The 13,922-nt window shown below is 41.7% G+C and overlaps 1 protein-coding gene across 2 annotated transcripts in view; it reads left to right on the top strand.

Moving 5' to 3' along the window:
- The window catches only part of LOC118012409 (lymphocyte antigen 75), a 130,371-nt gene that overhangs the window by 93,343 nt on the left and 23,106 nt on the right, over positions 1 to 13,922 (top strand). Inside the window, exon 35 of one of the 2 annotated variants that reach the window (XM_035007938.1) lies at positions 141 to 2,144. The exons of the other annotated variant lie outside the window; for it this stretch is intronic. Coding sequence (XP_034863829.1) covers positions 141 to 319 — 179 coding nt within the window. The 3' untranslated portion in view covers positions 320 to 2,144. Of the gene's footprint in view, positions 1 to 140; positions 2,145 to 13,922 lie in introns of those variants that run through there. 2 annotated transcript variants of the gene reach the window in all.

Genomic DNA, 13,922 nt, shown 5'->3' on the forward strand with positions numbered 1-13,922 from the left:
CTGTGTTAATGCTATGAAACAATCAGGCACTTCTTGTGTTTTGTACAGAGGTTACACACGTGACACACAGCCTAATGTATAAATCAATAATGATGACTTTTATATTCTCTCCTCCAATGTCAAACCTTTTCCTATTCTAGGCCCTGATTACAGAGGAATAACTATCACATTTGCTGTGTTAAGTGTCTTAGCTCTCATCAGTGCACTGGTTTGGTTCCTCTTCCAAAGGAACCGGTCACACTGGCCGGGCTTCTCTTCAGTTCGATATGAACAAGGAATGAATGAAGATGAGATTATGCTTCCCACTTTCAATGACTAAATTCTTCTAAGAGTTTGCTAATTTGCACTAACGTGTTAGGGAAAATGAGCCATTTCGGTTTTTCCCAGTGTCAGTATTTACTCTGTTCTAAAGTACAAATCCTAAGTACTTTTTCAGTTGTTTAATTGCTGTGCTGGTATCTACAGTGAATTATCCACAAAATGCCATGTTTAAAACTTTACTTAATAGAATGGAGAACCTTAATAGAATGGAAAAGAACCAAAGCTGGAACTAAAGTCCAAATTATTTACAGGGTAATAAATTTAATGTGCATTTTTCTCTGTAAGAATGTAGTTAGTAACTAGGATATGTATATATGAATAGCACAACTGCTTAGAGACTTAAAATTGGCATGTTACTAGGTCATAAATCTACCTTTTAGCTTTTAAGAATATTTAGCTTAGGGGCGCCTCAGTGGCTCAGTTAGTTAAGTGTCCACCTCTTCATCTCAGCTCAGGTCTTGATCTCAGGCTTGTGAGTTCAAGCCCTGCGTAGGGCTCCATGCTGGGTGTGGAGCCTACTTAAAAAAAATATCCAGCCTAATGTGAAATTTGTACCTCAAGGTAAAAACATAACTGTAAATAATATCAACATTATTTCAAAATAGTCGTTTGTAGCATTTAGGAGAAATTATTAAACAATGAGATATGCTTACTTTTTTACACAGTAAAATAATGCTTTTGGCAAGATGCTTCTTATACCGCTCCAGAGATATTTCATACCAAAATTGTTTAAATGCACATATTTTGCTTTGTCATAGTTATTCATAAAACAATGGCTTTTAAAGGAAATTTAGTACTTAACATTTTCCTAAAGTGTGAGAACATTGTTTTTAGATTGATTTAGATATACTGTAGCAGTGTGTTTTTTGTCTTTTCTTGTGTACAATATATAACTCTTTCCTCTTAAAGGGAACCAGCTAAGGATACAAGTTCTTGAAGATTTCATAATTTTTATGCTTTCTATGACATGCCAAATTTTGACTAAGAAATTTGTGTTACTTTTTTGCCCTTTTCTGTAAGCTAGAGAAAAGGGGTCTATGAAGGAAATTGTATATCTTGCATTTGTAAAAATGAAAATTTTACAGTGAAACTCTAAACCTTGTGATTACTACTAAAATATTTTAGATGATAAATGATTAAGGAAACACTGTTTTGTGATTATCACTTTAAATTTTACCAGCAAAAATATATTTTTATATTGTCCATCACCATTGGACATGATGAATTTTTTATTCAGTGTTTATACTTTAGAATATTTTTGTATAATATTCATAGATTTATTTTAAGATTTAGAGTGTTTATACTATGATAAACTTATAATTTTCTAAGACAGTTTTATTATAATCTAAAACTATAATACAGTTGTCCTGCTATATTTTTATTGAATTTGTTAGACTATTCCTCTTGCCCTGTCATCTGCACAATTTTAGCTGTTAAAGACTTTCTTCAAAGAATTAAATCAACTTGACGTGAAAAATACACCTATGCACGGTGCCTGGCTGGCTCAGTTGGAAGAGCGTGCAACTCTTGATCTTGGGGTTGTGAATTCGAGCCCCACATTGGGTATAGAGATTACTTATAAAATAATAAATAGTAAAATCTTTAAAAAAAGAAAAGTACAGTTATATATAGTAGCGATGCTGTAATAAAGTTGTTTTATTTTTTTAAGTAAAACTGTTGTTGGTCCTTGTCAGAAAAAATATCTCTAGGTTGGGTTTTATTATGTTAGGCATATAGTATAACAAAAAATAAGTGTGCAGTTGTTGTAATGCAAGGTATCCTTTATTTAAAGAATAAATGCAATCAGGGGCACCTGGGTTGTTCAGTCGGTTAAGCATCCAACTTGTTTTTGGCTCAGGTCATGATCTCATGGGTCGTGAGATCGAGCCCTGCATCAGGCTCCACTCTCGGCACAGAGTCTGCTTGGGTTTCTCTCTCCCTCTCCCCGTCCCCCTACTCTCTCTCTCTCAAAATAAATAAATAAACAAAATCTTTTTTAAAAAAAGAATATAATCATCCTACATCTCTGAATGTTTGATTTGAGTTTCTTTTTCAGATGCCTTTGACTCAGCAATTCTTAGCAAGTCTTTTAACTATTGGATCAGCAGAAATTCCAATTTTGGCCCACTTACTTCTCATTTTTGGTGCTTCTTCAGGAGATCCTACCCCCATTGCCCAAACCAGGACATTTGTCAGCCACTTTTAAGTCAGTAGGTCACATGTTCAGTTCCAGGCTCATATTTCTAACTTCCACTGGACAATCTACCTCAAAGTCCTTCTCAGCATGACCAGAACTGCCCATATTGGGTTCCTTTTCCCATTTTGCCTGTTGCAGAAGAACTGAAGAAGCCTTTTCCAGTCTTCCCTAGCTTATCCAACCCCCACCTGTGGTCTAACAAAATTGGTCTCTCAAAACCAGGTACCTAAAAAAGCAAGTAAATATACCGACTGATCAGGTACAGGGGACAAATGTAGAAGTGATACCAATGATCACCCTCTTTTTCCTCTCTTCACCCCGCACACAACATGTTCCCCTCCCTGATCCTAGGGCAAGATGTCACCATTATCTGGGAGTCCCCTCTGCACATGACTGCAATGGTTTGGTAACCCCCGATCCTTATGCCACTGCTGAGTTTATGCTAGGGAAAAAGATTCAGATTCCTTTATCTTAGGTTCATTTAATCCTAAAACCCTTTTGGAGAAACGAAGACTTGTTATTAGTTCAGTAATTTTGTCTTAAGAAGACAAATTTTAACTAGATCTCAAAGACTTTTTTTTTTTAACTAGACCTCATGATCTATACAAAGTTACACCTAATTCCCTGCATATTCTAAATTAAAGCATTCTTACAATATCTACATTTCAACAGATTTAATATATGTGTATTTCTTTTTTCCAAGCTAAATTAATCACAGGCAGAATTGTAGAAAGTTTTTTTCCAACCAGTTCTACTTCTTATACTCTCTTTCATTCAATATGAAGACGCCATACCCCTCTACTCCCAAGCTAGAAACCCAGAATTCATCCTCACATCCTCTTTTTCTCATCTCCCTAATCCAACAATTCTGTCAATTTTACCTCAGGCTTCTCACAGAGTGGCTGTCTCCATTATCAACTGTCTTAATTCAGGCCTTTATCATTTTTCCTGGATTATTTGCATCTCCTCATCAGCCCTTCCTCTTCATCCTGTTTTTCCCACTCCTGGGCCTACAGGAGCTGAAATACACAGAAGAGGACTCACTCTGTTTTTGGCCTAAAGTTATCTAGGCCTCCTCCCTATCTCAGGCCAAAAGGGATCTCAGCAATGCTCGGCCCAGGGACCTACCCCAGGAACCTGCTGTGGGCTGACGATCAGCTCTGGGAAGCCCTAGGGGTTAGGTTTCCGGGCCAAATACTCTTTTAATGCAAGGTAAGATCAAGTAAACATTGTTCCAATTGCTAAACAACAGAGAAGCAAAGTCAGATAAAACTGGACTCTGGAAATTAGGAAAACATTAGTGATCTAAGCCAGTGGAAATGTAGCTAGCGGAGCCAGAATCCAGAGTGAGCTTTGAAGTAAAAGGGAAACTAGAAAATGGGGAAAGTGAAATGCTGAAAAGTATAGTGGAGAAGGAAAGGACAGGGATTGGGTCACAGCTAGAGGGAGGAGGGTGGAAGAAGGTTTTTTTCCAAAGAAGGAGGAAAGTGGTTCACAGGTTTAGAAGCTGAGAGGAAAGAAACCAGACAAATCAAAACACCCCAAAGAGTAGACAGAGAGAAGTTAATGATGAAGGGGAGAGAGATGGAGTCATGGAAGAAGATCTTGGGGAAGATGGAGGAGAAGGGTGGGTCTAAGCCCACAGAAAGAGGAACTGGGTTTGAATGGATTGGGGAAGCCTACCTTCCTCTCTGAGGCCACACAAGGAAGACCTGCGTGGAAGAGGAGGGGAGAGCAGTAAGTACTGAAGATTTTTGTCTATACCTCATGCCCCCCTATCTCTATTGAGTAGAAAGGGAGGTCTTCTGCTGAGAAACGTGAGTAGCAAATTGGGTCTTGGCTTGAAGAGAGTAATAAAAAATTTGAAATACCTGATCAGAAGAATGGGGGAGGACAATGACCAAGACAAATAAAAGGATCACAGAAAAGGCATATAGGGCCCCGATGGAATTAAAAACCATATATTTGTACTGACAACCATTAGGAAAATTGATTGGTTTCCTCTACCCGTCCTAACTTACTTCAGGAAAGTTGAGGAACAGGAGTCTGTGAAGAAGAAAGAAGAGACCCCATCCTCAAAAATTAAACATGGAATTACCAGGGATGCCTGACTAGGTCAGTCTGTAGAGCACGCAACTCTTGATCTTGCGGTCATGAGTTCAAGCCCCACGTTGGGGCTTGAATTACCATATAATCCAGCAAATCCCACCTCTGGGTGTCTATTCGAAGGAAATGAGAACAACATCTTGAAGAGATATCTACACTCCCATGTTCACTGCAGCATTATTTACAATAGCCAAGACATAGAAGCAACCTAAGTATTTGTCAGTGGGTGCATGGATAAAAAACTTTATATATATACATATCTCACACATACATATACAGTGGAATATTATTTAGCCAAGAGAAAGAAGGAACCTAGCATTTGTGACAACATGGATGAAACTTGAGAGCATTATGCTAAGTGAAATAAGGCAGCATCACAAGAAAAAAAAATTTTTAAGAAAAAAATTTATAATTATAATGGCAATGGATGTTAACTAAACTCATGGCAATCATTTAATAATATATACAAACATCGAATCATTATGTTGTACACTTGAAATTAATATAATGTAATATGTCAACTTATAACTCAATACAAAAAAAAAAGTAAGTAAGACAGAGAAAGACAAATGCTGTATGGTATCACATATATGAAATCGAAAACAGCTGAACTCCTAGAAGAGTGTAGAGTTGTGGTTACTAGGGGCTTGGGGGTGGGGGAAGTGGGGAGATGTTGGACAAAGTTCCAGTTATAAGATGAAGAAGTTTGGGGGATCTAATGTGCAGTATAGTGATTATGGCTAATAATACTGTACTATATAAGGTTCTTCCACGTCTTTTAATGACTTGATAGTTCATTTCTTTTTAATGCTGAATAATATTCCATTGTATGGATGTACCACAGTTTGTCCCTCACCTATTGGAGGACATCCTGGTTGCTTTCAGGTTTTAGCAACTGTGAATAAAGCTACTGTAAACATACATATGCAATTTTTTGTGTGTATGTAAGTTATCAACTTGTTCAGATAAATACTAGGAAGCACAATTGTTGACTTCTATGGTAGGAATATATTTAGTTTTGCAAGAAGCTGCAAACTGTTGTGCCATTTTGCATTTCCACCAGCAATGAATGAGAGTTCCTTTTGCTCCTCATCGTCAACATTTGGTTTGGTCAGTGTTTTGGATTTTAGCCATTCTAATAGGTGTATAGTGGTATCTCATTTTTGTTTTAGTTTGCAATTCTTTAGTGACATATGATGTTGAGGGTTTTCATAAGCTTTTTGCCATTTGTATATCTTCTTTGGTGAGGTATCTATTCAGATAATTTGTATATTTTTAAATTGAGTTCCTTGGCTTTTTATTGTCGAATTTAGACTCGATTTTAAAGCACTCTTTTGCTAATGATATGAGGCTATGTCAGGGTCTTACTTGGCCCTGTTTTGTGCATTGTGTTGTCTGGTGCCAGATGCCCTCCCCAGTCAATTTACAGTTGTCTAATTTATATATCTATTATAGCAAGCATCATTTTTGTTTTTTGTTTTTTCCTTAAACAACAGAACTTTATTGCTTCACATTTCTAGAGGCTAGAAGTTCAAGGTAGGAGCAGAATTCATCAAGGGCTGTGCAAGCATAGTTTAATGACACTTAATCCAGGAAACTGGTAACAAATAAAAGTTATCTGAGGGGGGTGGCTCAGTCGGTTAAGCGTCTGACTTCAGCTCAGGTCATGATCTCCAGCTCAGGTCATGATTTCAGGGTCCTCCCATCCAGCCGCATGAGGCTGGGTGCTCAGTGGGGAGCCTGCTTCTCCCTCTCCTCCGCCCCTACCCCTGCTTGTGTTCTCTGTCTCAGATAAAATAAAATCTTAAAAAAAATAAAAATAAAAAAGTAGTCCACGGGGTGGAGGCTTTGAAAAGGTTTCTTATCCTTAGACCCAAAGGAGGAATCTGGCAGACACTTTAACCAAGTGATCAAAACTAGCATCACCAATATGACACAGATCGACAGGGGGTCTCTCCTGGGCAGGACACATCGCTTCTGTGGTACTCTCGCCAAACAAACAAAAAAAACCTGAATCCTGTTCTTCCAATCTCCCTTAAGAGGAAACCTAAGACAAACCAAAACTGAAGGACATGCTACAAAGTGTCCAGTACTCTTCAAACGAGATGGGGGAAAGACAGACAATGACAGAGGAAATGTCCCGCATTAAAGGACACTAAGGAGTCGTCATCTCGATGCCATATAAAATGATGGATTGGATTTTAGAACAGAAAAAGATCATCAGGGGGACAACTGATGCGATGTGGTAAGGGCTGCAGATTAGTGAATACTATTGTACCAGTTTTAATTTCCTGGCTTTGACCATTTTACTGGGGAGTTACATACGATGTTAATATTTAGAGAAGCTGGCTGAAGGGTTATGGAAATTCTTCCGACTCCTTTTGTAACATTTTTGAGAGTCCGAAATTATGCCAGTTCAAACGCCAGAGAGACGTGGGAGAGGCGGCGCGCGGGCGGGCCCTTGCAGCCGGGTCGGCCCCGGGCTGGCCCCCCCCCCCCCCCCCCGCCCCTCTCCCCCCCCCCCCCCCCCCCCCCCCCCCGCCGGCCGCGTGGGCGGGTTGGTCCGCGCCCCGCACTTCCGAGGAGCGCAGCCCTCGGCGTCCGCAGCCGCCGTCATGCCCCGGCCCGCGCGGCCCGCTCTCCCGCTGCTGTTGCTGGGCCTGGTCACCGCCGCCGTCGCGGGTGAGCTGCCCTCCTGCCCCGTCCCCCCCCGGGAGCCCGACCCCGAGCGGTCGACCTCAGCCCCTGCCCAGCGGTGGCTGCAGCCACCCGAGGGTCTCGCCCTGCCCTGCGCGCCCAGCGCGTGCGCCCCCGGGGCCCTGCGTCCCGCCCCCCCCGCCCCGCGCCCCCCCGGCCCCCCCGCCGGGCAGCGGTTTCTGAGAGCGCGCCCCGGGGAAGGGCTCGCCGAGGACCCGAGCGTGCCCTCGCTCCCCCCCCGGGCCCCCAGCTTCGGCACAGACCCCACTCGCGGGGAGGGTCCCCAAACGGGGAGCTCGTTGACGACGGAGCGATGAGACTGAGAGCCCCACAGCAGGGTAGTTTCGGGGCCACTTGGGGCTGAGAGGAGGAGTGGGGCAGCTGGCTGCGGAGATTTCCCGTCTGCGCAGCGGGGGCGGGGGGGGCGGGGAGCGGGCCCTCAGCTGGCCGCCCTGTTTGTCCCGCTGCTTGGTGTTCAAGTTGTTGAAACGGGAAAACAGTTCAGCCAAATAACCCCTGGGTCGAAGCGGGACGTGAACAGGCGAAGCTTGGAGTCCTCTTAAGTCGTGTGATTTTAAAAAAGTCTTTAAGTCTGCTCTGCTGTTATGCGAGTGTCACCTGAAAAATTATACATGATTAATCAAGTCATTTCCCAAATGACTCCTGAGGAAAATAGACAATTCTGTTGACTGTGAGGGGTGGTTTTTTGTTTGTTTTTAACAAGTTTTTCGTACAAGCATGTCAAAAATATTGAATGGGGGAAAGACCTCCATCCAAAACCACTATTGATGAAGTAATTCTAGGAATTAACAAAGTAAACAAGAACTGAGTGAATCCTTATGTGGGTTTGAATAAAATGTTATGCAAGTGTTTTGTTTTTTGGTTCTTGGGTTTTTCCCCCCCTTGAATTTCACTGTCATTTTCTAAGTTTCTCCTGGAAGCCTGCTGACAGGGATCTCTGTGTTGGAGGCAGCAGTAGAGTAGGCAGCTCAGAACCTGCTCCCCAGCTCAAAGCTCCCTTCCTGGAAGCTCTTGGGGGTCAGCATATACGACTAGTTATGCCATCTGCTGCCTGTGGAGGAGCAGAAACAAGATGGGCTGACTTGCACACTTTGTTTATGAGCACGTTCGTTTTCTTTAAGACAAGGCTGGACGGTTTTGAGACCCCCCCTGTCCACACCCTCATATGTTTGCCAGTAACATCTGCCTGCCTGTTTAACCCACCTTCTGGGTTGCCATGCCTTCAGACTTCAGGTTAGTCAAAATATACTTCTCTTGTCACATTAAAAAAAAAAAAAATTCCGTTTCTAGATGGTGATATCTCTCTTTTTCAGAGAAGCTGTTTTGAACAGTAAAACAGCACAAGCTATCTTTGGAGAAATTTGTTCTTTTTTCCTAAGTCCGGTATTAAACAGGCTTTTCAAGAGCTTAAGAGGTGCATGTCGAATAAGTTAATGCGGGTAATTAACCAGCTTCTATCAGTCAGGAGGCTTTAAGGATTAATTTAGAAAGAGCATGAGCTTTGGAGTTGGGTACAAACCCTATGGCCTTGACCAAGTTACCTAACTCATTGCACTTGGAGATAATACCCCGTAGGACTATCACGAGCATTAAGCATACCTCTTGCAGGCATGCTAAATCTTGGTGTCCTCCCCTCTGTTCTCTTCCTACAAAATGAAGGGTAATTATTGCGACTAGAAAACATCGTGAGTGCCATTTTATGTGGGTTGGGTATTTGTGGTTACTGAGCACATTCACATTCATGTTGATGATATAGGGCTGAAAAACTATGCTTTTCATCACAGTACTTCACAATATCTTACCCAGACAAGATCAGGAATCTTACTACACTTAGAACTAAGTCACGAAAGAGCTTTTCAAGGTTATCACAAAATTAGCTGAGTGGCAAGATCTTAACAGAAGAGCTCCCATGGTATTGCATGAAGTATAAGTTTAATGTTGAAGTGGCAACATTCTCTGTTATTTTGGAGTTTATTAACGTAAGTGATCTTATGTTCTTAATCATTATCTTGAAAATCACGATGAACAAACCATTGTTTAAATTCCTAAGTAAGGTTCCATGGCATCCCTTTTAAAAAGTTCTTCTGTAATTGTGCCTTTTTACATTGTGGGTGATCAGTGTGTTTACTGGGTAGGTGATTTCCCATGGGTGGTATGAGACGAGTGAATATAAGCTTGTTCAGAGTAAGTCCTCATTCTGTGGTCATCATGTGGATCAGAATCTAGGTTACGAATTTTGAACTGCCATAGCCTACAAGCCCTAGATGAGCCCCTGCCTTCCTTGCTGACATTATCTTTTTTACCACTCTTCTTGCTGTTGACTCTGTTTATCCACACTGAGCCCCTGGGGACTCAACCACCTGCAGGCTCTTCTGCCCAGACTGTCCTCCCCTTCCCCTGTCCTTGGCATGGCTGCCCCCACCCACATCATTCAAATCTCTCTTCGTATGTCACCTCAGGCCCTCCCTGAACACCCCACATTCTCTATCACATGCCCATATTTTATCTTCTTCGAAGCACTTAACACTATCTGAATGCATCTTGTTTATTTATCATTTTCTTGCTTGTCTTTCCCCTTACCAGAAGGAAGATAGATAATAGCAGAGACTTTGCTATCTTAGGAATTTTTGTTTTGTTTTGAGTTGTGTCTTTGCACTTTATTCTAATTTATAATAAAAGGACCAAGAATTTTAGGTGAATGATTTTAAAAGTAAGGGGGATAATGGGATTTTAGTTTCTTTCAAATTATTTTACTTCTGTCATGAACTGATTTCAGAATTAATTCAAAGCATTAAATCATTTAATCTATTGATGTGACTTTTTCTAATTCTTTTTTTTTAAGATTTGATTTGTCAGAGGGAGAGCGTGTGCTCGCACAAGCAGGGGGGGGGCGGCGGGCAGAGGGAGAAGCAGGCTCCCCGCTGTGCAGGGAGCCCCATGCAGGACTGGGTTCTAGGACATGACCTGAGTGGAAGACAGACTCTTAACCCACTGAGCCACCCAGGCGTCCCTGACTTTTTCTAGTTCTTGTAAATGGCACCGTGATGTTTCGGGGGAAATTATCTCAGATAAATTTTTGTAAATTTTGAAACATTAATAAATATTTTTCTTCTAATGAAAAAGTGAAATTACAGTTAGGTAATATTTCAGGACGTCTTTCATTGTTGAGAAGCATTTAAAAATGTGCTTTTGTGTTGAAAACTAGTTTTGCAACAGGGTTATTGTCCACAATTTTTTATGATACATATCAAATATTTCTTTATTTGTGGGTTATTTTGGATTTTGAGGGCAGATCTTGAGACTGAATCTCTAAGAAAACAGACCAGTGATGCCCAGTGAGAAAGGTGCAAAGTAACACCAGCACCCGCATTCTATAAATAAATCTCATGACAGCTCTTCTGCAGAGGGACTGGAGGGGAGAAGATGGAGGTGGACATCCTGGAAGGTGGGTTGGGGAGGGTGATGTGGCGAGGGAATGGAGTGTCAGAGTGGCTGAATTTCCTTGTGACTGCAGCCCAGAGTATGGCCACAGGCTCTCTGGATTAGTCAGGGACTTAGAACCCCACTCCTGCCTCCGTTCGTAATAAACATAATAAACAGCTCCTCTTCTTTCTCTGTCTCTGCCACAGTTGCTCTTGTGGAAGCTAAGTCCCTGTGACTCATATGTTAATGGGTGAAGGGCAAAGGTTTTGTTATTGACCAGGGGAAAAACTGCAGTCTTTGCCTTCGCTTTGTTAACATTCAGAACAAGTTATTTCCCAAGGATCACTTCCTCTTACGCTGTGCCTAGTTGCTTAAGACGAGAAATTACAAGGGAACAGAGAGTTCTGCTGGAACTGACTTGTAGTGCCAAATATTCTTGTAGATATGCCATTTTATTCTTCAGCACATGGTAATTTAGGCAGAGGATCTATATAGAAACTTTTGGAATCTGGGGTGCCTGGGTGGCTCAGTCGTTAGGCGTCTGCCTTCGGCTCAGGTCATGGTCCCGGGGTCCTGGGATCGAGCCCCGCATCGGGTTCCCTGCTGGGCGGGAAGCCTGCTTCTCCCTCTCCCCCTCCCCCTGCTTGTGTTCCCTCTCTCGCTGTGTCTCTCCCTGCCAAATAAATAAATAAAACTTTAAAAAAATTTTTTAAAAAGAAACTTTTGGAATCTTAAGTACAGGTCTTAAAAATTTTCATCAGGCTCCTAAATTTCTGTATATATTGAGTCAATAGAATTATAAAGTCATCAAACCCATAAAGAGTCACTTAGGTGCATTATTAATAACCTATCTTTCAGGACAGCTGTGAAGAAGTAAGAGTAATAGAAAAGCACTTCGCAGAGAGCATTGTGTGTGTGTGTGTGTGTGTGTGTGGTGTGAAGTATATTTGTTGAAATATAATTTTATAGAAGATATTACAGAACCTCTAATTGAAAACTCATGGCAGTATTTTGGGGAGGCAGGTTTTTAATGGGAATGGGGTTATAGCAGAGATAACTTTTCGCATCGAAGAAGGCTGAGCTTAGCTTTCTGCTCATGAAGTGCATGAGCTTCAATAGCCTTCCTCACACAAAAGGAATCAGCCTCTTCTTGAACACGTTTCTTCTCAAAGTACAAATAGATGTCTTAAGTAGGGCTTAGGGCTTGTTTCTGGGCCACACACTGACCGGTAGCATGACAAGAAGGGTTCGGTGGTGAATTAACCGGGGTTACTGCTAATGCTGAAATGAACCTAAGGAGAAGACAGTTGAAAATTTTGAGGAAGTGAAGTTAGCAGTTTGTTTTGTATTTTTCTGCCTATAGCTTCTTAATTTTTTTTTTTGTCTTCCCATGTATTGCTTATTTAATTATTCAACAGTCGTCTTTGAGTTGCTGCAGTCATCATCATCCTCCTCATCCTCATTCCCATCTCAGGGGCCCATGTTTGCTATTCCCTGTCTGACCCAGATTTCCACAGGGCTTTTTTCCTTCAGCTCATTCAGACTTTTTATATGTCACCTTGATAATGAGATCGTTCTTAGACACCTTTCTAAAACTGTAGCTCTAACCCCTACCCTACTCCCAGGATCTTGCTTCTCTGTTTTAACTTTCCTCCTCAGTACTTATCACCATCTTTGGTTGCTCGTCTCCAAGATGGCCCCAATGATTCTTTCCTGCTGGTAGTCATAATTTTGTGTAGCTCACCCCAGCACTGAATAGGGGTGACCTATGTAATCAATAGGATATTGCAGAAATAACAGAGTGTGTCTCTTAAGGCTGGCTTAGAACCATTTGCTCCGAGAGAAGCCACCTGCCATGTCCTAGGGACCCTCAAGCAACCCTGTGAAGCAGTCCACATGGTGAGAAACTGGGCCTCCTACCTTTGGCCAGCACCAACCCATGAAGGAGCCTTCTTGAAAGCTTATCCTCCAACCCCAGTTCAGTGTTCAGATGGATGCGGCCCTGGCAAATAGCTTGACTGCAGCTTCATGGGAAACCCCAAGCCAGAATCACCCAGCTAGGTAGCTGCTTCCAAATTCCTGACCCAGAGAAACTGTGAGATAATAAAGGTTTTTTATGTTGTTGTTGTTTTAAGTTGCTAATTTGTTACATAGCAGTAGATTGCTAATATATCATCTAAATATAAAACACCATCTAACATAGCTTGCCTTTGTGTATCTGCCTCCACTAGAATGTAAGCTCCAGGATGGCAGGATTTTTTTTCCTTTTTGTTCACTGTGGTATCTAGCACCTAGAACACCTTTCTCACAACAACCCCCATGATAAGTACTGTTATTATCCCTGTTTTCCAAATAAGGAAACTAGAGCACAGTGACGTTAAGTAACATATCCAGGATGATGTGGTCAGAGCCAGACTCTCCACAGCTTAATGTTCTTACCAGAACCCTGCCCTGTTCTAGTGCTCTGCATGATATCTTGTGTTATGTACAAGACGCTATGATAGTTACTATTGAGGGTACACTGAGGTTTAAGAAATGGTCTCTGTTGTCATGCACTTAACAGTCCAATTGGGAAAACGGTAAATATCAGATAACTGGCATACAGGGCAGGATTTGATCAGTGCCATATGAAAGTGTGTTGGTCATCAAAGGGTAACAGAGCTCCTTTTCCAAGAATAATGGCTACCTGTGGTTCTTATGCGTAGGTCTCCATCGTTTGTGCCATCTACTCAGTTCCCTAGCCACAGCTAATCCAAACAGCGATAACTACCTAAACCAAAGATCTAGGCTAGACAGCAGCTCAAGGGAGTTCCTGGTATAAAAACCCTGTGAGGCCTGTTTACTGAGATAGAATCTTCAGATTTCTTATTATCCCATGTATTCTTACAAAAAATCTCTATCATTTGGAGTAACCTGAGCAAGTCTTTAGTCCTTGTAACCAGAAGGGCGTCTCATCCATGGTGTAATGCAAAGTGCTGTGGAAGTTCAGAGGAGAGAACTGACCCGGGAGCTGCCTCTGAAATAAGAGTATATTTTAACCAATAGGTAGTTTAGAGAGCAGAGTTCTAAAGCTTTCACAGAGCATAAGAACTACAAGTGTACAAAGAAATAATTTATAAATTTACATCATTTGGTATTGATTATATTTTTGTGTATT

This window comes from Mirounga leonina, unplaced genomic scaffold, assembly GCF_011800145.1.
Source record: "Mirounga leonina isolate KUSES-001 unplaced genomic scaffold, KU_Mleo_1.0 Mir_151, whole genome shotgun sequence".
NCBI lineage: Eukaryota > Metazoa > Chordata > Mammalia > Carnivora > Phocidae > Mirounga > Mirounga leonina.